Source organism: Electrona antarctica, assembly GCF_951216825.1.
Source record: "Electrona antarctica genome assembly, chromosome: 11".
NCBI classification, from domain to species: Eukaryota; Metazoa; Chordata; class Actinopteri; order Myctophiformes; family Myctophidae; genus Electrona; species Electrona antarctica.
Window position 1 is genome coordinate 21806084 of NC_136792.1, and position 24541 is coordinate 21830624.

The following is a 24541-nucleotide window of genomic DNA, read 5'->3' on the forward strand; positions in this document are numbered from 1 at the left end:
CATGTGCCTTCATCTCAACAGAAGTCGTTGCCCAGCCACCATGGCCTCTTGCAGTTCCAGAGTTTTTAGCAACCAAGTAACGGTTCTTTTTCTCTTTAACGGCTGACGTCAGTCTAGGGAAAGAAACATTTCTGATTGGTCTAGTCTCCTTCGCAAACGTCACTACCGGACCGCCTACCACACCATCGCCTTGGTGACGAACGTAAACAGCTCAGATTAATTTCATTGAGGAAAAACAAGCTGCTGTTAAAAAAAATAAAAAATAAAATGACAACCTTTGATGGTAGGCCTACCTGCACTGTAGAACATCAATGCAGATGTAGAGGCAACCTGAACGAGAGGCGACGGCTGAGAGTGACAACAGCAATTAGTTAATTTGATCAAATAAAAACAGACGCAGAGACCGAGGCGAGGGCTCAGATGCATTTTGATAGGTTGTTCTTTAAGCCAATGCGTTGACAATGAAACAAGACATGAAATAATTTGTCTACAGGGCAAGGTAATATTGTGTTTTATGTTGAACTGCAAGTAAAATTATATATATATATATATATATATATATATATATATATATATATATATATATATATATATAGTTTACTTTCCCCATGCTTTCAATGCAACATTGGATATAATTACAACCTATTCTAGTCTATATACCTACAACTATTCTGATTCCATAAATGTTTATTAACAGAAGTAGACTGTCATTTTATTAAGATTATTTAATGCATCTTTCGCTACACATACTATCTCAGTAGGAGAAAGATGACACCGGTGTACTTGTTCCTGTCTAGATAATTTGAAACACATTTTCACACTTCCATAAATGCCAAACAGACAGGGCGGCGGTGGCTCAGGGGTAGAGTTTCCAGATGGTAACCGCAAGGTCGCCAGTTCGAACCCAGGCTCCCCCAGAGTTAGTGTCGAAGTGTCCTTGAGCAAGACACTGAACCCCTAATTGCTCCTGATGTGCTGGTTGGTACCTTGCATGGTTTCCGCCGCCATCAGTTTATGAATGTGTGTGTTAATGGGTGAATGTAATGCACAATCTATGTAAAGCGCCTTGGATAAAGGCGCTATATAAATGCACCATTTACCATGTCATGTATAGTTGAGTGAATTGGTCAGCTTAAATTACTGGTGAAATGTGACTGACCTGGAATTAAACCTGCAGGGTCTCCTCCTGCAGGATGGATTCTAAACAGTTAACAACTGTGGCCACCAAAGTGTTACATTTTTACCAAAATGTAAAAATAAGAATAATTTGGATTTAAAAAAAATAAACTTCCAAGTCGAATTGATTTCTAAATCGAAGACGGCTCTGTCTCTGGGACACAAATGCAAAAGGCAGACTACCAGCTGGGCCACTGTGCACACTTGCCTGTAACATCAATTATCCATTGAGTGTTGTAGATTTACATACATTTAGATTTACTGTATAGCTGCCAGGTTTCTATACAGGATTACAGGTTAAAACAATGTTAGACAAATGGCTTTGGCTCAAACTTTATTACCAATGCCAATGTGGTGACACAAAAATGGAGGTTCCATTACACCAAAACAGCAAAATCAATCACAGCAAAGGAATTCAAGTTTTCTTTTCACAAAATAAATTGTGCACAACTTCAATTAAAGATCATGTGTATGGTATATACCTGATTTTCTTTAAGTGGGTGTAAGATGGCTTAAAGATCACATTAGGCTTATGGCAGGGTTGACAGCCACAAAGACGACGGGATACATTTCATTTTAAATTATTCATAAAATAAATTATAATAAAATAAATAACAAAACAGAAAAATGAAGACAACAGGGAAAACAAACTCAGACCACAATATAAGAAGAGCAGTCTGGATATTTAGACAATACCCTACATACTGTACAGCTAGTGGAAAGAAGAGTGCATCGTTATGTAAATGTACAGTTTGTACACCTTTATCACACAAAAGAAACACATGACATGCATGCCAAAAATGCACTCATCCGAAAAGTTACTACACTCTAAGCGACAGTTTTACACTTTAAACAAATGTCACATTAATTGTCAGACAAATGAACAAACAATGTTCTCAGGACAGTCTGTGCCAACACAGGTGCCTTTCTCTGCATGTTCTATGGCTATGTTCATGCTACACTAAAGCTAGTTTAGAATTGCAATAGAGGGAAATTGCACAGCAATGACTGAGTGAGGGGGGCTGGTAGGTACCAATGCCACAACCTCACTGATTTTCATTTAAAATATCTGTATCCGCAGTTATTACATTGTTTTTACTGAATCTGTTTACCATTGTGTTACAATACCATCCTGTAATTATGCTAATATTCAAGTAGGCTATAGCAGTAGTGATATATAACAAACATTAGTAAGTTATCATAGGAGGGGATCTACAGAGTCTCTACAGAGTGATAGTTGTCTTCGGACAAAAACTGAGGCCAAAACACACTGAGCAACAAGAACATTCACTGAGTAGTCCAATTATGTAGAGATAAATATCCTAGTGTTAGTACTGTAAAATACAGTAAGCGACAATAATCTTCAAAGTACAAATAAAACATAAAACCCCAGGATATATAATTCCAATAAGTCTCTAAATATGTTCTGGTACTATATATTTCAATGTACTGTATACTTTAACGGATGATATTGTAGCTTTGACATGTATTTTCTGTTGTCAAAAAACAGTTTACTGTCTGTTGCCATGCGAACATAGCACCAAGCATCAGTGGTTCTCTTAAAGCCTAGACTACTCTTAATCGCATGCCAAAAATGACAGATTTTGGGCAAGCAACATCATTATGCAACAAAGCATAAATTACACTGAAGGCAGGATTATTAATGAATACATTATTACACATCTATCTCACAAGAATAATATATAACAATAATGCATTGATGAACAATCTTTGGTGAGGAAAGGAATACTATGCAGAATGAACTTGTGGATATGTAGGAAATGTAGATTACACTTGTTCTGGGCTGAGGAAACAGTGGCATAGGGTATATATATATAGAGGTATAACTCACCAACAAACTTTCATGAACACATCGGTAGATGAAGGAGGAGTAAGGATACACAGAACCCTTCAAACGTGTGGGGGCATTACTGGTTATGCTTAAAAAGCAATACATGATTACATAAAAATAACCCCCAGTTACATAATCACACAGGAAAATAAATTAACAAATATGCTAATACAATTAAATATATTAAATAAAAAATATACAAAAGGGAAATGCCACATTAGTCCATACAAATTCAAATGGAATCCTATAAAAAGTACAATATTAAATATCATAATTTGTGTTCATGTGATGGAGAATCACATATGATGGACAGATCAGCCTGAACCAGGATGATTACTCATGATCTTGTTTGCTCAGAATTGATGAATGTAAGCCAGTGACAAATTATGTAACCCATACTGCTACAACATTCAATCAAACTGATCAAAATAAGACATCAAACAATTTGACACTTATAATAAAGCAGTTTCTCTTGAGACTATTATTAAATGAAATAAGCATTTCTGAATTTGATCAAATCCCCAATTACATCATCACTTTGAAATACACTTTGTGCCTTTATCAGGACTGGAGTATGCAATTTGAGATTGTCTTCAGGTACTCTACTTGTCCCTGTGTCTTGTGTTTCATCTCATTTCAGTAGACACAATCCTCATCTGCTGTATTCAAGGCCACAAGGCTTGTGGTTGGCTATCATGGTATCAAGGCCAGGGAGTTTAGGCTGAAACATGTGATGGCCTGTGGAGGGCAGCACACAACAAGACACACATATGTGTGTGTGTGTGTGTGTGTGTGTGTGTGTGTGTGTGTGTGTGTGCGTGCGAGCATGCATACTGTGTACATGCGTGCATGCGGGCACGCACGCATGTGTGTGTGTGTATGTACAATTGTACATACAGTACTGTAAGTGTGTATGGCACTGTAATACACAAACATCCTGGTCAGTATTTAAGTGCTCCATTGTTCATAACATACTCTCATCTAAATAGCATGTACACGTTGTTACATTATGCTAAAGCATATATACTGTACTTGATCTCTGCATTCTGCCACATTGTGCCATTACTGATTTGGGTTAGGATGTTTCAACAGAAGGTCAAGTGTGGAGCTTTGGATACTTGCCTACTGTATGTACTGTACTGTAGGTGCTTTAGTGTGTGTGTGTGTGTGTGTGGGGGGGGGGGGTTGCTTTCTTGGCCTGGTCTCCTTTGCAACAGATTTGTCCATTGACTTCAACAGATGCCTTCAAATAAAGCTTGATTGAAATAAAGAAAAACATACGTAACTCCATCCAGAGTCCAGACCAGTGGGTCCATTTCCAGGCAGAGCTTTTAGGCAGTCCACTGTAGTACCAGCAAACCACACTCCACGGTGAGGTGGTTCATGGAATCTTACATTTTCACATTTAGTCACTTGGTCTTGGGCACCACCAGAATCTCATCGCCGTCACGGATGCTGTAGGAGTGGAGAGCGCGGGAGCTGTATATGTTCATCTCCTCTGGTCCGAAGGCGCTGCACACATCCTTGTCGATGTAATAGATCCTCATGTTATTGGTGGAGAGCTGGACCACCTTTCTCAGCTGTTTCCTCAGCTCTGCCACAGTCTGGTCCAAGCGGATGTTCACCTAATAAAGAGTCCGACATTATTATTATTTTATTTCAGCAGTGTTGCTGAAGCTATTATCCTGATCAACTTGCAATTATTGCAGTAGTGCAATCATTCCTAGATAGGCAACATTATACACAACCTACTGTAATGACTGCAAGGGTTAAAGTTACAGTACCCAGAGAGTAGATGGAATATGGAAGGATATGCACTTGAATAATGATATTGTAACATCAATTTTTTATGAGCCAGGCAGAAAAAGACCAGAAGTAACAGCAGGTGCATATGAAAGAGTAAATCGTGATAATCCTGGTGTCTCTATTTTGGCCATTATATTATAGGTGAAAAAATAGCCTGCAAGCCATTGCCGAAACTGTTGACTACTGCCTAGAGCCTACGCTTGCACATTCACAGGTTACCCATAGCTCTGGGCACACCTAAATCTAATGCACCCAATATACATTTTATAAGGTGCTTTGCTTAATAGCCTGCCTGTTTTCAACCTGCTGTAGTTTTTAACTGGACCTGGAACTACAAAACAGCCTAGGGTTTCATGCTGCTTAAGTGACAGCAAACCTGACCAAAACTAAAAAAGAAAGAAAGAAAAAAACCTACCTGCTCCACTTTATCCTCGCAGTGCACCTCCACCTGGGCATGGCAGCGCGGTCGAAGGTCAATTTCTGCCAGCGGCTCTAGCTTCCCGTACTTGGTGACCAGGCAGTGGTATCTTCAGAGGGAGAGGAGAGAGGTTTCACAGTCTCTACACCAGTGGTTCTCAAACCTTTTTAAAGGACCCCCATAACTCTGAGAGTGTACAAAATCACTCGGTTCGAATGGTATCAATAATCAATGCAGTGAAAGGGACAAAATCACGTTTAATCAGATCATTGAATGGTCTCAGTAGCCGTCTACTGACCTATCAAGATCTCAGTAGCTGCATTCTGTGCGTTGATCACGGCTACTGTTTTGACAGTAACGAGGCGTGTTGTCCAACATTAACCCTAACACTAAATCTAATCCTAACTTTTACCCTAACATCAGTCTTAACTGGCCACATAAGTCCCCTAACCTCATATCAGTCTTGACCATCCACATAAGTCAGTTTCGTCACTGCCAAAATAGTAGCCGTGATCAACGCAGCTCACAATAATAATACTTAAAAACAAAATGTAGGAAACAAAACATAAATAAAAGGGACCCATAAAAATGTCTGCGACCCACAAATGGGTCTCGATCCACTGTCACGAAAGAGTGGTCAACAGTATCTGAAAGGAAGCTCCTCCTCAGGGTAATCTACGCGTATGTATATCTATTCTATGTCCGAGCATAGGCATGGTAACGCCCCGCCTGCCTCTGATTGGCCTACCGACACTGCCAGCCTTTCCAGACTTTCCTCCGAGGTGGAAGATACATGCTGGATAGTCTGCCGCAAGGTTACTCCGTGGTGGGAAATAAATAAATAATACAAGTATGATATAATACAAGAGAATGACAGCTCGGCACGCGCGACAGTAACTTTTATGTTTTGTAGAAGAGGCAAAGTAATATACGGTATGCCGTTTAAACAGTGTAAACTTGAAACATTATTGTACTGTAAAAAGGTCTCTTTTCCCTTGATCTTTTTTAGTATAATAGTATTAGTTTACTATAATTAGATTAATACACGATAATCAACACTAACACTTGAATTTTGAACACACCCAAATCAAATCATACAAATACATGTTCAATCAATCATTCAATCAAAGCAAACGGCAAAAACAATATTAGTTTGCCTCTTCTACAAAAATCTAAGTTACAAGTTACTGTCGCGCATGCCAAGCTGTCATTCTCTTGTACTTGTATTATTTCCCACCACGGAGTAACCTCGCGTCTCGGAGGACAGTCTGGCAAGACGGGCAGTGTCGGTAGGCAGGCGGGGCGTTACCGCTACCATGTCTATGCTCGGACGTAGAATAGATGCATACATGCATCTATGCATGTATGCATGTATGCATACATGCATACACCTTCCCTAATGATTATATCTGGTTTCAGTATTTATTTATGGTGTATTATTAAGGTTATTGAAGCAGTCAATTTATATTGGGGGTCGGGAGGGGGCGGGGCGGGGGTCCCGAGACATTGCCAAAGCATTTCCGGGGGTCCCCGGCCAAAAACGTTGAGAACCCCTTCTCTACAGTACCTGTAAGGAAGCTCCTCCTCAGGGTACACTACAGTACCTGTAAGGAAGCTCCTCCTCAGGGTACTCTACAGTACCTGTAAGGAAGCTCCTCCTCAGGGTACTCTACAGTACCTGTAAGGAAGCTCCTCCTCAGGGTACTCTACAGTACCTGTAAGGAAGCTCCTCCTCAGGGTACTCTACAGTACCTGTAAGGAAGCTCCTCCTCAGGGTACTCTACAGTACCTGTAAGGAAGCTCCTCCTCAGGGTACTCTACAGTACCTGTAAGGAAGCTCCTCCTCAGGGTACTCTACAGTACCTGTAAGGAAGCTCCTCCTCAGGGTACTCTACAGTACCTGTAAGGAAGCTCCTCCTCAGGGTACTCTACAGTACCTGTAAGGAAGCTCCTCCTCAGGGTACTACAGTACCTGTAAGGAAGCTCCTCCTCAGGGTACATAACAGTACCTGTAAGGAAGCTCCTCCTCAGGGTAATCCACATGGTATCGGATGAAGAACCTCTCTGCATCTTCTCTATCCCCATCAGTCACAACGCTGCCATTTAGTAATGATACTGTGGGAAGCCTGCAGGATACAAATACATTAAAAAAAAAGTTATATATTTTCACTTTTAAATATTTTTATATATACTTTTTATATACTTACTTTTTATATACTTATACTTTTATATACTCTATATATTTTCCATCTGTGCACAGTGTGCAGCATTTCGTTCATAATGTTCCGATTTTTGTTAGGCCTACTCATGCTATGGGCCCTTTACGGAAGAGCACATTTACAATCAGGTGAGGAAACGGGAGCGAACGGAACAAAATCATAAATTCAGCCCCATATAGGTTCCATTTTAGGATAGACAATTCATATTTTAGAGTAGACTATTCACATTTCCCTGTCCCTGTCCTGTTAGAAAATAATCTTCAAGTTTATACCCAAAGTGTATTAAAACTGTTTTATTGTTTATTCTTATTCTTATTAAGAATAAAGACAAAACCAGAGCATGTGATTACTTTTATATTTTGCGTGAGAGTGGTGTCAACCCGTCCGTGATAATTGCACTGGAACCATTGACCTGTCCGCCCGCCCTGTGGGTCAACCCGCGGGACCTGAGGTCAACGGACTGGCCCACGCATCACTAATAAGTACAAAATGTGAGTACTTCTTCCACCACTGGCATACCTGCAAGTTGTATAAGAGGCACTCCAGCCTCTGTGTGACACCTTAGTGTCACAAAGAGCTCACACGGGGACTCACTGTGCTAGCATAAGGCTGCGGCGCTCCGTGTTGGTGTAGGTCTGCAGTAAGGGGATACCCTGCAGTCGCACCTCCTCTAGCTTAGGGAAACAGTTCAGCTTCTCGATGTCTTCCCAACGGCTGAGAGCTGAGAAAACACATGCACATACAAAGTAAATACCGGTATGAGGCGAGCCACAGAGAGACACTATCAAGGCCTGCGTCAAAGAACACAGTATGAAGAGAAGCATGGAGATGTTTTATTATTATTTTTGGCCCAATTATCTCGGTCCCTTCACTGCCGAACAATTTTCTCTTTTTCTCCTACATGTACATATAGTGTACATGTAGGAGTATATATATATATATATATATTGATATGTATTTCTGTGTTATTAGTGTGGTTGACCAAAGGGCAACCAGACTATAGTTATTGTCACACTTTATTATTCTTCTGGAGTAACCCAGAGTAATATAGTAAGAGAGTGGCAACACTAGCGTTGACTCCCATTGTAATAATGGTATGCGGAAGTGCTCATTCTATCTCAATGGGATAGTTCCAATGTTTGGAACTATAGCCCATAGGCACCCGCTTTGCGGCGAGATCAAAGCGTGTCGCCACTCGGGAGTAACCTACCTAACTTCCGCTGTGATTGGCCGAGCTTTGCATAACGTTTGTAGTAGCTAATTGGCTGTTGTTGGTTACGTAACCAATCTATGTTTTACAATCGTTTATAAAGACATAAATTCCCTTGCAGGGGCAGAAGGGGTAATGTGACATTGTAATTGGCTGACAATATGGGAGGGGCCTATGTAAGCGACTGCGGCAACCACACTTTGCAATTTTTCAATATTGCGACTTTTCTAGTTTACATGTTATGTTGATGAATTGAACACATAGGACCACACTGGAAACAAGTTCCCAGGACCTTTTGTGTTATCCTTTTGTGTCTGACTGTACCTCGTGTTGTTTACATTTCTGACTATAGTATTCAATCAATCAATGTCACAATTGCCCCATTTCAATAGATCAGAACATTGTAGAACTGATATGGATCTGTGTTCACCGTGTTGTGAAGACAGATAATGGTGCTTATTGCTATAAATAGGCTATGATATAACCAACACATCTTCCTGCAGGATGGATGGATTGATTACTTTCCCTTCTATAAATCAGTGCCAAAGTGGAGTCCGAGGACCCCCAGGAGTCATGGGGGTACGTGGCCTAAATGCATACCAAACTGGGGGTTCTTGAACCAATGCATTGCAACAGAGGAGCCAGCAGTGATTCAACTGTGTTCAACAGTGAAAGAAGGAAGCCAAATGGATCCATTTATCTGATCGCTGAATCCCTAAATGGACAGGCGTAGAAACAGAACAGTTTTCCTTTAAATGTGACCATGCCTTGTCTGGCTGAGTCATAACGGAATTGACGATTCACCAATATGTTTTTCCTTTTATATGAATCAGCATGGCTTTTATTTCCTACGGTCTGACACATCATTTCTTTCTAATATAATTTAAAGTATCATTTGGATTTTGATGTGTCATGACTTGCTGTGAGTTGCAATGCTACTTACAGTAGTCAAGTCAAATTTATCCTGAAGGCTAGAGAAGCAGACCACAACAAAAAAATCACAAAACCAGTTGGCAAAACATGTGGTGAGAACAGCAAATAAACACACGTCCACCTCCCATGACTAACATGTTTTCTGCCAGCCACTTGGCAAGTGGCTTCACAGCCACAAGGCCGCCAGTAGTAGGCTGTGAAATTGCTACTTCCCCCAGACAATCAGGTTTAAGAATGAGCAGGCCAGGAAGAAGAACAATAATAAGCTTTGAAAAGGCTAATCCTCAATCCCCCCAACTGCCTGTCTGCCTGTGAGTAGAAGCAGTCTGTGTGAGTAGAGGCAGCTCCACACATACAATCATACATTATTGCCATGTAATTTTACTCTTGTGTATTATACATAAAATGTCTTCTTTTTTGCAATGTAGCCCTTTGGGAATTTGTGTTAAATATGAAGTGTGTTGTAACTTGATCACAAACAAATATGAAGTGTGTTACAAATAAAATGTATTATTATTATGATTATTATGATGGTTATTATTATTTATTAGCTGTAATGTAACAATACAAATCTTTCATATTCAAATGAATCAAGTTAAATTAAGTAGAATCAAACTTTGTATCAAGCTTTGAACAAGACAATCAACCCAAAACGGTTCATAGATAGAGGTCTGTGTGAATGTCTGTTGTGCTAAAGGTAAATAAATAAGAGCTCTGTCAGCCTTCCCTGGACAAATATATGGTCAGGCACATATTGCCGTATTATGCTTTTATTCTATGTCAAACTTTACTCTAAAAAGGCAGTTATGACAATGGTTGCCTTGAAGGCCAAGGCCAAGTTTGTCATACTGTACATCGATCACACCCCTAGTAAAAGAAGAACGCTACATTCCTGACAGATCAACAATAGAGTATCAACAATAATTCCAGGTTAACTATTAAACTAATCAAAATGGATGCTGTGTGAATGTGCTAGTTTCATCAGCAAACGTTTGTTAAATACGTAACATACTAAAATTAGAGGATGTGCTCAGCTGAATGCATGCCTAAGGTGTTGGCGGTGCTTGTGGTCAATATCATTTTATAATGCATGAGCCCAGATAATCAGTTCTTCCTGGTCCCATAATAAACCTTTTTTAAACGTATTGTCTAGTTATGTAAAATTAGATGGCCAGACAAAAGGACAGGCGGGACCATAATGTATGTATTTCAAGTGGTTCTCAAAGTGGGGTCTGGGTACTTCCAGGGGTCCTTGAGGGTGTTCACAGGGGGTCAGAAACTAAATTAGTTAATATAGAATCTGTGTAATTTTAGATTTTATTGTTGGATATTCAAAATATTTTGCAAAAATCTTGAAAGTTTGAGAACTACTGATTTAGAAGGCCTTTGTAGAATCTGCCTAATGTCTTAAAGGGGAATACCACTCATTTTCAACATTGAAGGGATTTCCAACAACTCGTATACTAAGGTATATTAATGACATAGTTCAATGTTGAAAATGAGTGGTATTCCCCTTGAATGGGTTAAAAAGTAATGTAATAGCACAATAGTAATGTAAAATGTTTGACAATTTGTGAAAAATAATTAATAATTTTGCAGCACAAATCTTCTCTTTTCAGATGGGGGTTGACATGTAAATGTTTTTTTTCTTTTTTAGAACCACTGGTATTTTGTAACTGGCAAACACTGACCAATTACCAGACAAATATGCAAGGAGAAAGCAATTAACAATAATGTCAGTGATCCCAACCTGCGTTGTTCATGTTGATGTAGCGTAGGCTGGGGAAGAGGCGCTGGAGGAGGTCCGCGCTGTCTTCGATGGAGGCCAGGTTGTTGTTGGCCATGACCAACGTGTCCAGCCTGGGGAACATGGCGCCAAACTTGCGAACCTCAGCCCAGTCCTGGAGGTTGTTGTCAGTGATGTGCAGCAGACGCAGCGTGGTGCTGCAGGGCACAGCGGAGGCTGACACACTGGTGTACTCGTTAAGGCATAGGAACAGCTCCTCCAGCCTAGAGACCAGTCACACCACACACACACACACACACACACACACACACACACACACACACACACACACACACACACACACACACACACACACACACACACACACACACACACACACACACACACACACACACACACACACACACACACACACACACACACACACACGGCTGTCAGTCTCCATCATAACATTTTTACTTACGATTGTCACTAAGATAATTGCGATTAATGATGTAATTGTGTTTTTTGGCTTTGAACATTGGAGCAAATGTTGGCGTTTAGGCTTCATAAACAGAAATTGCACAGGGCAAATATGACAAATCACTTAAATATAAAAATAAATTACTGACATATGTAATAACTTTCTAAAAACAATCTACAAGCTATGCACTGCTTTGTGAGCATGTAGCCCAGCTATTGACACTATTTTTTTTGAAAATGTATGCCAATTTTTCAACATTGAAACGATTATGACTATTATGCAAAATAATTGCAATTATCTCAAATAATTGCGATTATTTAATAATTGTGACAGGCCTAACCACACACAGACGCAAGACAGAGTGTATAGGACAAAACACAAGGCACCTATTTTATCACTTTGCAAAGTCTCACTGAAAAATTCTTACAATAGCACTTTTGTTTCTGAGAACTTCTATCTGAGAACTTTCTTTTTCCTGTTAGCATTTTGTACTTTAGCAATGCAAGTCAATAAGGTGACCACATCATTCTTTTTAAACCGTTCAATTATCTTGTATTACTATCGCCACAGCACAACACTTTAGACCAGAGAACTGGTTCTCAAGCTAAACTAATTAATATAGGCTGTAACTCAGAGGTAACAGGATAATGAATGTTTATCAATGTTTCTCAAAGTGGGGGAGCGGTACACTATAGAATAGAACAAAGCTATCCTACTCAGGCATCTCCTGTGCAAATGTGGCAACAGTGTTCCATGACACTTGTGTGTTGTTGAGGACAAGGCGTCGGACGCGGGAGAAGACCTCTGCGAAGTGTGGCTCCAGCGTTACACCCGCCAGGGGGTTGGAGCTCAGGTTGAGGAAATCTAGGTTTGGGATGTTGGACACAATCTTACTTATCTGAAAACAGACAAAACACAAACAAACAAGATCAATCCAGGGGTGGAGAGCACTGCAGACTTGTGCATGAGCTGCCTTGAAGGACCATATTGGGGTCAATACATGCATGTCATTGTCTTCAGCCATATATCATACCATAAACATTGACCATTTCCCCATTATTTTAGATTTTAGCATTGGTTTACATTTCTCCAAAGTCTTTCAAACTTTACAGAACATACATAGTTAGTAAGTCATGGATGTTTGAATATTGACATTTCCAATCAATCCGCACGATAAAGGAAGTACACCATTTCAAAACTGTATTTAACCCCTGGCCAGCCGGGGTGCCTGATGGAGGGGAAAAGGAACTGGTCGGAATAACGTGTTCCTTCCACGCGCTACGGTGAAAAGAAGCAGCTTGGACTCCTCATGCATAGAAGGAAGCATGAGGTCAGTCTGCTGCCCCCCCAGGTTGGCAGAGGAAGTGTAGCGCCCAGGATTACATTAGATAATTGACACTGGGTGAAAAAAATGGGTTGCAAAATGGTGGGATAAAAACTATTAAAAAAATAATAATCATTTATTTAATGTTTAATATCATATTGTTTATGTACCTCAAATTAATTTCTAATGGTTTGAGCCTAAATCACCAGTTCAAGTCATTTCTGTCGGACTTCTAAAGCAGTTTCAGCTGCAGTAAAATTTGGTGGGCAAAATGTGGAAGTGCTAACGAGCGTTCCATGTTAAACCCCAGCTGCGCAGGGTTTATGCGTGCTAAATCAAGGCAAAAAAACGCTTTGACCAGTAGGCTCGGCGGCTTCAACGTTGGCCAGCCGCTCTGGGCAATAGTGGACATTGTAAACAAAAAGAGGAAATTCTAATTTAGGACTGGAGAGACCAGAGGGGGAGGGATTATACCAAGTAGGGCGATACATATGACATCACTGGTACCACCAAATCAGTTGGCCTGTTCTGAGACCAATTTCCATAAATACCCACCCATATATGATGAGAAAGCTTGATTGTTCAAAATTGGGTATTTGTGGGGATAGAAGACACAAAAGCCCCAAAAAGACAAACAAATGGGAAAAGTTGAAATTCATGGTGTAGGACCTTTAAAGTGCAATAAAACACAATAACATAACTTTTAAATAAATAACCATGTAATGATATTTAGTGTTGAATTACATATCTCAAGCAACTTCCAATTCTATGAAAGCTGATGTTCATACCATACTGTAATGAACAGGGTTTTGTGGCATCTTTGAAAATCAAACAAACCACGGAATGCTTTGGAAAATGGTCAGGAGTAATGCCAATTATACTGTGAGACGTATAGGCAATGGACTAGACATGCCAGACCACCAAGTAGGCTATGGTCTGTAATAAAGTACTTAAAAACTGCTAAGACGTATTTTCTTTCTTCATAGTTTGCTATATTTGTCTGGTAAGTCTTTCTGGGAATGGTCTGACCAATCAGAGCCCAGTTAACCTCATGCCAGTCCCTCAGGTTGTTGTGGGACAGGTCCAGCTCCATCACATGGGCACAGAAGGCTGCGATCTCCGTCTGGTCACCTGCCCGGCTGATCCCACAGTCATTCAACACCAGACAAATGGGGAGGTTCAGGCGATCTGGAATTGAGTGGCAGACGTTTTCATGAACACTGTGTTGGAAAGGTTATTATACAACAGGTCGTTTCGAGGAGGCAATCTGATTGGTTGAAACAGCTTTCTAGCCGTGGATCAAACGAGCACCACTCCACACCTAATCAAAACAAATAATTCAGCTGCTCTGTTTTCCCTGAGCGCAGCAAATACGGTGGCTAGGCTAGCTAGTTTCTTGGGACAGAAACTAGCTTTGCAGCCTGCAAAGCAACTCCATCCTAACCCAGTCTACCATTATGAATAAACACTCAGTCAGTACCACCAAGCCTCGTGAAAATAGTAAATAGTTACTTTTGGAAAATAGTAACATTAGTAATATTATTACTCAAAATTAGTTATATTACTATTCACTGGAAAAAGGTAATAACATTACTTTAAGTAATAAGTTACTTTAGTTACTTTCCTTCCAACACTGTTTATGAATGAAGTAAACAGCAGATAAAGCATGAACAATAGAAGAGAGGGAATAAAGACAGCAATAAAGGCCCAGTATGTCCATTCATCGGTTAACAATCAGTGTGTTCAGCTTCTCCAGCTCACCTTTCATGGGAGAGCCCTGGGGACCCGCTGTGGGCACCACCACTATACCCATGCCAGGTCCGCGGCGGGTCGGGAAGTTCTCCGGACTGTACTTCTCACTGATCACCTCCATGAATGTACGGCCCTCAGAAGGCTCCATGGCTCCCTCCCACATTCCGACTTCTCCCTCCGCCATCCCGGGGACTGCCCATAAGTCCGACATCCCGTTAGTCTGACCTACGTGGCCGATTAAGACTGAGGTTAGGGTTAGCGACCTATGTGGCCTTTTAAGACTGGGGTTAGGGTTAGCGACCTACGTGGCCGGTTAAGACTGAGGTTAGGGTTAGCGACCTACGTGGCCGGTTAAGACTGAGGTTAGGGTTAGCGACCTATGTGGCCGGTTAAGACTGAGGTTAGGGTTAGCGACCTATGTGGCCTTTTAAGACTGGGGTTAGGGTTAGCGACCTACGTGGCCGGTTAAGACTGAGGTTAGGGTTAGCGACCTATGTGGCCGGTTAAGACTGAGGTTAGGGTTAGCGACCTATGTGGCCTTTTAAGACTGGGGTTAGGGTTAGCGACCTACGTGGCCGGTTAAGACTGAGGTTAGGGTTAGCGACCTATGTGGCCGGTTAAGACTGAGGTTAGGAGATAGTGAGATAGTAATCGGTCAGACTAACGGGAGGTCGGAACAATGACATGTTACTGCTGTCCCGCAGTAGCAAACGAGACAGCACTCTAGCCAGCACTGTTAGCTTGGCAGACACCATCGTTCAAGTCAAGTCCGCTTTCTGTCTGAGATGACACATCAACATCTGTCAGCTGGTTTTATACAATGCAGTAAAGCAGTATTTTTCTCATATTCGGGAAGTTAACATAATGTGATGATGTTCATGTGCACTGAAGAAACAACAGCTGCCACAGGACTTAACCATATGAACCCCAGCGTCCCTATTGCTAGCATGTACTGTCATACTCATGATAAGCGAATATACGACAAAAACAGGTGAACATGTGATGAAAATAGCGGAGTTAATAGATTGGATATTTGCACTATACACAACAAAGTGTATAGGGTTTAAGTGGTTGAACTGACATTGGGCTGAATGTTCTGATGATACATGGTCTGCATTTCTCCTTGATAAGAAAGGGTCCAATCTCAAATTATACCAGGGAGGGCCACTGGGAGGTGTCCTGTACTGCTTATCAGCAAAACACAGAAGCACTGTCCTATTTAAATACCCAGTTCTGCTGTGTTTTACAATATTTAAAACCAAATGCAGCTGTGCCATCAGACACATTATCCATTATTATTGTAATGCTCGGCTCTTTTCTGTTGACAAGTCACAAAACTTATTTATATGCCTGGCAGACCTTCATAACTGTTTTACCTACTGAGGTGTTTTACAGACATTAAAATCACCTGCATTATGTTACAGGAGGCAGGAGCTCATCTTTTACAGACATTAAAATCACCTGCATTATGTTACAGGAGGAGCTCATCTCTTCTAAGAATGTTGTTTCTCTATTATAATAGAATTCATCCTGAATAGTTTAATATTTTTTCAGTAACTACTCAATTAGGAGATATGCATTTGACAAAGATGCATGTATACTATGCCTGCGATTCAAAAAAACAGCTTGAGATATAGGTTGGTTTCTGGCAAGGTTTAGTCTAGTTCAAAATGATTCATATTCTACGGGTAAAGAGAGACATACAGTGAAATCGATACAGAGTAGCATATAATATACAATATATATATATATATATATATATATATATATATATATATATTATTACACACACACACACACACACACACACACACACACACACACACACACACACACACACACACACACAATGTTTGTTTTACCTGCAGTGACGGCCCCCTCCACCTGACCACTGTCACTGCTCACTGTCCTCTTCCGTTTCTGCACCGACAGCCTGCCAAAGAAACGAAAAGAAGCCAATCATTCATCTAACATTAGCATTCACTCGCATCTTCATCTTCACTGAATGATACAAAATATTTAATTTACATACATAAATGTCTACTCAAAATATGCAGATGAATCTCATGAAACCCAAGACAATGCTGCTGCAGGTCTATTTGTATGATTAAGAAGGCATAGGCTACGTGCTACTCTGTCATACATACTCCAGAGTGGCAGCGAGGCTGATGCGTAGATCTCTCTCCAAAAGCAATCAGTCAGAGCTCCTGTTATATGTCCTTAAAGTCAACTCTCTCTCTCTCTCTTTCCAGAAAGGGGAGGGCTTGGAGTTGACACGTACTCAGCACATGATACTGAAACAAAGGTCAGACAAAAACAAAGAGTGCCTTTGGGTGCGTGGTCAAGCTAAAATTCTAAATTATATCTGTAATTTTAGAAAGTGTGCATGATTGCAGTATATATAAAACAAGATCAAGATGAAAAAAATAAAAGAAAACAGTAAAAGAAACCCAAATCCTGTGAATGGCATTGTGTATTTTATCAAGAATAGATATGAAACTGACATGAAAGTGTAGACCAAGGATGCACAGTAGCTACATTGTAATAATGGATTAAATGGAATTAATCTATTTGGCAGAAATCTTAAAAGGATTAGCTACTGAATTAATAACACAAAAGTCCACATCAACCATCGTGATAGCTGTGATGAACTAGACGGAGGTTGTTGTTGACACTGTTCTAGTCCAGCCTCAACCATCGTGATAGCTGTGATGAACTAGACGGAGGTTGTTGTTGACACTGTTCTAGTCCAGCCTCAGCATCATCACTGACTGGATGATGGTGATGACCCCCATAAGCATCTCGATGGAAAACAAGATCAACGTCCGATGACAGCGCTTCAAATGGATTAAACAATAGCTCATATAATCACGACAGCCACAACTGATAAGTGATATAGGAGTAATTGTTGAGAAAGAACTGGTTATACCTACCTTGTGTGTGTAAATGAACCTCTCCTTGTGTTGTTTATTAACGAAGCTACAACAATCCACTGTCATATTACTCTGCTAGCGGAAGTGAAGTGACGTCATTTGCTACAATAAGTATAGACGAGGTTTTTTTTAAACGCTTGTTTTAGATAATAGGCGATTGTTGTCCGTTAATCAGCATCTAATTGCACGCCACACACACCCATTCATTTATATCCCACCACCATAAATGGAAACCGGAATGGGGTTTTACTTGACAGTGTAAATCAAAATCTGTAATCTGGTGCGCAGATTACACAGGTAATTAATGCATGTGCGCCTTAAATCACAGACATACATATATTTGAATTAAATTGCACTCTGGTATTGGAATAGTTTTAATTGTGAACTTCAACTTAAATTCTACCATACTTAACACTATTCTACCCTTCTTAACTAACCCCAGGTCGATGTCAAGCTTTGAATTGGTATAGTAATTACTTACCATTTTTAATTCCACGTATTTTTCTTAAAGCAGCTCCATGTTGGAAATGCTTTAACCTAATTAATATGCACAGGCATGCTCCTATCCTGGTCTGTATTAAAACTATAGCCTACTTTACTTAAAAGTTAAAACTGTTTGCATGTGCACAAACAGTAGAGATGCTCAATGCATTGTAGTCAGTAATGCTGAAGCTGAACACATCAAACTTGAAATGCCTTTATTAACATGAGGAATAACTCAGTAATTGCACACCACAAACACATCGAGTTATGTTTTGTTCCTGTGAAATTGTTTATTAAAGGTGTAGTATGAAAAACAATAAGCAAAAAAAATAATGCAACTGTAGTCAGAAATCTCCCCCATAGATAAACAAAATTCTGGCAAATATGTCAACTCTGAAAAAAGGAATTTAATACTGAAAGTACATAACACAGGACAACAATAGCATGTCTTCCCAATATGAGAAATCACAGTATTTTGCATTAAGTACTTTTTGGTTTATTGTACTTGGCAAAAAAAGAAAGAAAAGTACCAATTTGTGACGTATGGCAAGACAAATGCAGTCTGTCATAAAAATAGGAAAGATTAATGCTCAAATTTAAATAAGAAACTTTGCTACTGAATGATCCTCAAACCTTTCAGAGGATGGCATTCTCAATCACATATTTACATCTATTAACTAGAACACAACACAAAAGTATTCCAAAAGAAGAAAAATAAATCTTTAAATTGTGTGTGGGAGGAGGGATTGATATTGTACATTTTGGCTCATATCAACAACTCACTGTACAGTCAAGCATAAATTGTGTGGGTTTACAAAGGAGTGCTGTAGTCAGAAGATTGTGAACATGGATTAGATTTGTTCCAGTGAGTGTGCTGCCACCCTGGAATAGTTTCTCATCCTTACCCTTGCTCTCAACTCTTACAAAACCAACTGCATGTCTGAGACTACAGTAAACTTAGTTGACCCCTGAGTTTCTAATGCAAAACTAGTGTATGAAATACCTCATTACAGTGTATTTTAGTGCAAGCCAGCAATATGCTTGATTAAACAGAGGTAATTAGATAGCACCCAAGCTCACAATATTTCTCCAGAACTTAACTCCGCTGGCCAAATCAGAAAAAAGCAGTATGGGAGGTGTTTTGCTCTGAATCCTTGTGAAAACCAGCAGTTCAAAATGCTTAAATCCACATTACATTTATAAACATGTTTTTCTCGTTTTTCTTTTTCATAGAAAATATAAATATCCCTGAATGAAACAGATTCACAGCATGTTTCTCTTGAGGACTCCAGTGCTACTACCTTTAATGTGGCCATCAAGTTTCTTCAAAAGGACTCCAGTCAGTGTCTTTCTCCTGTTCTTCCTTCCCTTCCTTTCTTTCTTTGAAGGCTTCTTTTTTTTGGCTGTAGTCCTTCATTCACTGTCATGATAGTTAACCGTCCGTTTACCACGGTTCCGAGTGTTCACACGTGACTTTCGGCTCGGATTGCCGGAAGACTGGTCACTGTCCTCTTCGTCCGAGGCAGCCTTCTGATGGCGCTGCCTCAGGCTGCGGGAAGCAGTCCTGTTGCGGAGCCGGGATCGAGATGCTCGTTGGTGATCTCTCCTCTTTGGACTACTGTGGGACCCTGAGCTGGAAAATGAGTTGTCAGAAGCTGCGGATGACTGACTGCTTTCTGATTCAGAACTGTGGCTGCTGCTTTCCTTTTTCCGTATGCGTTTAGTTTGTCTTGGATTCTTCTTTCCCCTCCTTGAGCGACCAACCTCTTCCTCCTCCTCCTCCTCCTCGTCTGAGCCTTGCGGGGAAGAGGCCTCCTCCCGACTGTTGTTGTCGTCGTCGTCCTGTCCAGGCTTGCATCGAGTCTCCCTTTTCGGTCGCTTGGATGAGGCAGACTCTTTGTCTGCCTCTCTACCTTCTTTCTTTGTCTTTACAGCAGGTTCTTTCTCTGTGGCCTCCTCTCCATCTTCAGAGTCAGAGGTGTTGATGCGTTTTCTCTTAGAAGATGGCTGGCACTTGGTTTCGTGGCGAGAGGCCCTTCTGGACTCTCGCTTGGCTCCGTCCTCAGAGATGGTGGCAGCACTGCCTCTACCATTCCTGTGTTTTTCTCGGCTCTCAGAAGCAGAGTCTTCTTCAGAGTCATCATTTATGTATTTCTTTTTAGGGAGGGTGCGGAGGCGAACACGTCTATCTGACCGATTGCTCTTAGACTTGCCGGTGGAGTGTTTTCTCCTTGACCTCTTTGAAGGTCGGGTTTCTTTAGCCGAGCTGTCTGAAGCAGAGTTGCTGCTCTGCGCCCGTTTGGATTTACGCTTGTTTTGTCTTGGCTTTTTTGTCCACAATTCATCCTCAGATTCATCTTCAAAGAGCTCCCTATCGACCTCCTCTTCCTCATATTCCGCTTTCAGCCCTTTCTTGCGCAAGCTGGGTCTCTTTGGAATGTCACTGAGTTCCTCTGAGTCCGAACCCTCCAGTTTATTAGTTGAGGCAGACGTTTGTTGTGCTCGGCTTGGTGGTGATGATGAGACTTTCCTGTTTTTCCCAGGTGCCTTGTGGATTTCCCTCTCCACCTTCCTCCCATTTTGGTGTGGGTGCTTCTGAGAATTGCGATCATTATCCTCCTCGTCGGAGCTTAAGGGAGGTTTTTGTTTTGTATTCCTAGATACATTATCCACTACCTCCTCTGCATCGCTTGCATTCAGAACAGGCTTAGTTTCATGAGATGAAGTGGTCTTCCTTGAGGGTTGCTGTGGTATAGCAGCATCTTCCTCCTCTTTTGCCTCTTCATCTGCATTGGCAGAACTTGCGCCTGCAACTTCTTCTTTGTCCGAGTTGCCGTCAGATTTCTGGTGTTTTACACAATGTCCATTTACACGTGACGACACATCTGGAACAAGAAGGAACAAGCAGAGATGATGAGTTCATCATCCATTCTGAGATGTAGGGAAAAGGCATTAAGCAATGAAGACAAACAATAATGCCCCAATCCACTCACCCTTTGCCTTGCCCTTGGCTTCTGGTGTTGTTTTACAGATAGGTTCACCATTCTGCTGAGGCGAGGTTGCCACGTCACTCTCATTGCGGTCCTCATTGTCCTCTGACTCGCCAGATGACAGCTTTTCTTCCTTAGAAGCTGGAAGGAGGACGAAGGAGGAGAACTTAGTGAAACCTTTCTTCTAAGGCTGATGTCTGACTAGGGAAACACACCTTCTTGAATGTGCCCACTCTATGAAAAAAAGGTGTGTGTGTGTGTGTGTGTGTGTGTGTGTAATTGTCATCTTGCAGGGCAGATCATCATTTCAAATGCCGGGATATTCAAATAATGTTCTAATCAGGAAATGTAATGAAAACTTTCAGAAAGTGAAAATAGATGATCTACATTCTACAAACTTGTAGATGGGCTATTTTCCCTACTTTTGCTTGACACGTTTGTAAGATGAAGTAGTAGGGCATTAAGTGACGAAAAATAGAGTCAATAGGGAAGCACATAAACATTTACAGGTGCTGAACAACAACACTTACACTGGAGAAGGAAGGGAAGTCTGCACACTGTGTCTTAGAAGTTAGTCATGGTGTGCAGACTTCCCAAAAAAGCAAAACAAAATAAGTTGAAATATGGAGACAGGTTTCTGTCTAATTGTAATCTTTGTGCTGTCCAGCTTCCTCCACTCTGTACCAGTAGCAGAATGGAATTGCACACAATGCACAGTGATGACAGTCACCGTTTTAAACCTCCCAACCTTTAAGTTACGTTTTTTGAGTGGTGCAAACCACTCCAATAACCAGCTTTGTCTGTACCCGTGTACCCGTGTCTGTACCCATGTACCTGTACGTGGCCCCACGTACAGATGAGCATGGTTGCTATGGTTAGTGTGTGACGTCACTGCACCACTCAGTTCACACGGGTGTGATTTTTATTTTGATGCATGACATAAGAGCATGACATGCGTTACTTCACCAATGTCTGTAAATATGAAAAAGAATAAACTCTTATTTTAAGCTATGATGGACTGAATTTATATTAAAAGGTTTATTTTCCAGAGCTGTTGTTTTCAAAACTTTGCCAGTTGTTTCATCTAGTATCTGTGCATTTGTGCAACATGGTTTTGACTCTTACATTCCTGTAATTCCTGTTAGAAACATTGTCAATGTAGAAATTGCAGAGATAAAGACATGTCATTCCATTCCACAGGGACCATCGCCTAAACAATTTCCATAAATGTTCATTCAGATGGCTGAGTTAATCTATAAACATGGACAGGCCTCTAGACTAGGGCAACAGCTCACCCGGCGTAGATGCTTCCTTGTCTTCCTCTTCCTCCTCAGACTCTGAGGTGCTCTGGATCACTGCAGTGCGCTTGCTGGACCGTGTGCCAGAGCGGAGTCGGTTGCTGCTCCGCTTCGGCTTCTCACACTCCTCGTCTTCTTCGTCGTCTTCATCCAACACCTCTAGGAGTTTTATCTTGTTAGCCGCATCCCTGGCGGTCTTTCTTCTCAGCACACCACGGCCCCCGGTCTCCTCTTCCTCCCCGTCGGAGCCCTGGGACGACCTTCTGTCCGAGTCGCTTTGGTGACGTTTCTCCCTGCGCGATGCCCTGCTGCTGTGTCCGTTCATCTGAGCTCTTCCCACTGAAAACAACACAGAACAATGATTAACATGAAGCTCTAGCACACTGCTTCTCAACTTGTATGCCGGGGCCCACTGGTGGGCAAAATGCTAACGTTTGAAAGATATAACAATAACATTAATATTAAAAAGTGATACCAATAAATAACATAATAATATTATACGTTCATTATACGTATATATATATTATACGGAAAATACATGCAGCAGTACGCAAACACTTTTGAAATTGTGCCGCCACCACTGCTCTAGCATACATCATTCATCTGTACCAATAGTAGAAAGCATTACCTTAGGTGCAGCTGCCAAAAACCTACTACTATTATTTTTTTCATCCAGGGATCAAAGCATTTATATTTCTTCATTCAGTACATATAAGGTAATCTTTACCCATCTGTTTCTTGTCTGCGATAGCGCTGTTCCTGGTTAGTCGTGAACTCCGGCTGCTTTTAGCCCTGCTCGGGTAGCGACGAGATGAAGAATTGGACTGCCCTTCATCTTCGCTTTCCTCGCCTTCACTGGAGAATTCCAACTCATCCTCATCATCTTCACTGTCGCTTTCAGCAACTGGCCATGAAGAGAACACAGCTTATTCAGCATTTTAATGTACTATTTTCACCCCCTCCAGGATCCACCAAACTTGTCTATGCTTTATCAAGTCCTGACCTTTTTTCTTCTTCAAGGCCACATTGTTCCTGGTAGCTCTCCTTTTCGCTCGAGTGTCTCTGCTCCGATGGTGCCTTGAGGATCGTGGGCGCTTCTCCTCCCCAGAGTCGGTCAACAGCAACTCACTTTCACTGTCAGAATCTGAACAGGGAAACAGTCAAAATAAAAAACTTCCTGCAAACTCAGAAATACTGTGTGTCTTGTATTTTGTTGGAATGAAACAACTATTTATATATATATTTTTTTTTTAATAGAGAGAAAATGAAAGGCAAGACAAAGTGGTGCCAATAAGAATAGCAAGTACATTCTATGAAGAAATGAAAATGTTGGTGCATATTGTCCGGCCCAAATGTAGACATGTAACTGCAGCACTCCCCCCAGAATTATGTCACATTTTTAAACTATATGTGTTATGTTGAGAAGTTAACACTAGATCAAATCCTGACCTTTTTTCTTCTTCAAAGCCACATTTTTCCTGGTAACCCTCCTTTTTGCTCTGGTGTCTCTGCTCCGACGGTCCCTTGACCCTGGCCGCTTGTCCTCCTCTGAGTCAGTCAATGGCAACTCATTCTCACTGTCAGAATCTGGACAGGAAACAAATCAGTTGACACAATATACACATTTGAAGCCAGTTCCTCTTATGGGAGTTTGTAGCAAACAAGTCACATTATGTTGCAGTCTTTTTCTATGTTAGTATAGAAATGAAAATCCTGACTGTATGGGAAAACAAGGATCTACTACTCAAATTATTCATACTGATACATCTAAATTACCATTACTAATGGGACATTTTTACTCTTTGTCATTGAAAACCAAGAGTAAAAATGGGTTTGAAAGCTCAGCTACTGTAGCTCCTTACGGGTGGTGCCAGACATGAATTACTGCAATCACAGCCTAATGCACCGGCCTATAAGACCTATACTTCTCATAAAAT

At 41.0% G+C, this 24541-nt stretch overlaps 3 protein-coding genes across 3 annotated transcripts in view; all 3 read right to left on the reverse strand.

Annotated features, from left to right (window-relative positions):
* usp2a (ubiquitin specific peptidase 2a) overlaps window positions 1–71 on the reverse strand; it is a 62322-nt gene extending 62251 nt beyond the window's left edge. Inside the window, exon 1 of the mRNA XM_079514104.1 lies at window positions 1–71. This exon is cut by the window's left edge and continues 136 nt beyond it. The gene's annotated coding sequence lies outside the window, so the exon portion shown is untranslated.
* A 4206-nt stretch (window positions 72–4277) lies between these two features.
* tbcela (tubulin folding cofactor E-like a) lies at window positions 4278–17428 on the reverse strand. The gene is made up of 10 exons (XM_079514122.1): window positions 17048–17428; window positions 16763–16833; window positions 14910–15125; window positions 14197–14336; window positions 12541–12722; window positions 11365–11624; window positions 8066–8192; window positions 7262–7378; window positions 5250–5361; window positions 4278–4653 (listed from the first exon to the last, which is right to left on the reverse strand). The coding sequence occupies exons 3-10, from the start codon at window positions 15109–15111 to the stop codon at window positions 4438–4440; spliced, it is 1356 nt and encodes a 451-aa protein (XP_079370248.1). The 5' UTR covers window positions 15112–15125; window positions 16763–16833; window positions 17048–17428; the 3' UTR covers window positions 4278–4437.
* Window positions 17429–18638: 1210 nt separating this feature from the next.
* Window positions 18639–24541, reverse strand: part of brwd1 (bromodomain and WD repeat domain containing 1) — a 37021-nt gene continuing 31118 nt past the window's right edge. The window contains exons 40-45 of the mRNA XM_079514093.1: window positions 24054–24191; window positions 23608–23748; window positions 23332–23508; window positions 22602–22943; window positions 21310–21447; window positions 18639–21201 (exon numbers count right to left, since the gene is read on the reverse strand). Of these exons, the coding sequence (XP_079370219.1) occupies window positions 19730–21201; window positions 21310–21447; window positions 22602–22943; window positions 23332–23508; window positions 23608–23748; window positions 24054–24191 (2408 nt within the window). The 3' untranslated portion in view covers window positions 18639–19729. The remainder of the gene's footprint in view (window positions 21202–21309; window positions 21448–22601; window positions 22944–23331; window positions 23509–23607; window positions 23749–24053; window positions 24192–24541) is intronic.

Excerpts from the sequence above, each read along its gene's own strand:
- tbcela (XM_079514122.1), bottom strand. The coding sequence starts at position 15,111 with ATGTCGGACTTATGGGCAGTCCCCGGGATGGCGGAGGGAGAAGTCGGA. Across the intron at positions 11,625-12,540 it reads TTTGCACAGGAGATGCCTGA|GCTGGAGGAGCTGTTCCTAT; the intron begins GTAGGATAGCTT and ends ACTGGTCTCTAG. Across the intron at positions 7,379-8,065 it reads CGCAGCCTTATGCTAGCACA|GCTTCCCACAGTATCATTAC; the intron begins GTGAGTCCCCGT and ends TGTATCCTGCAG.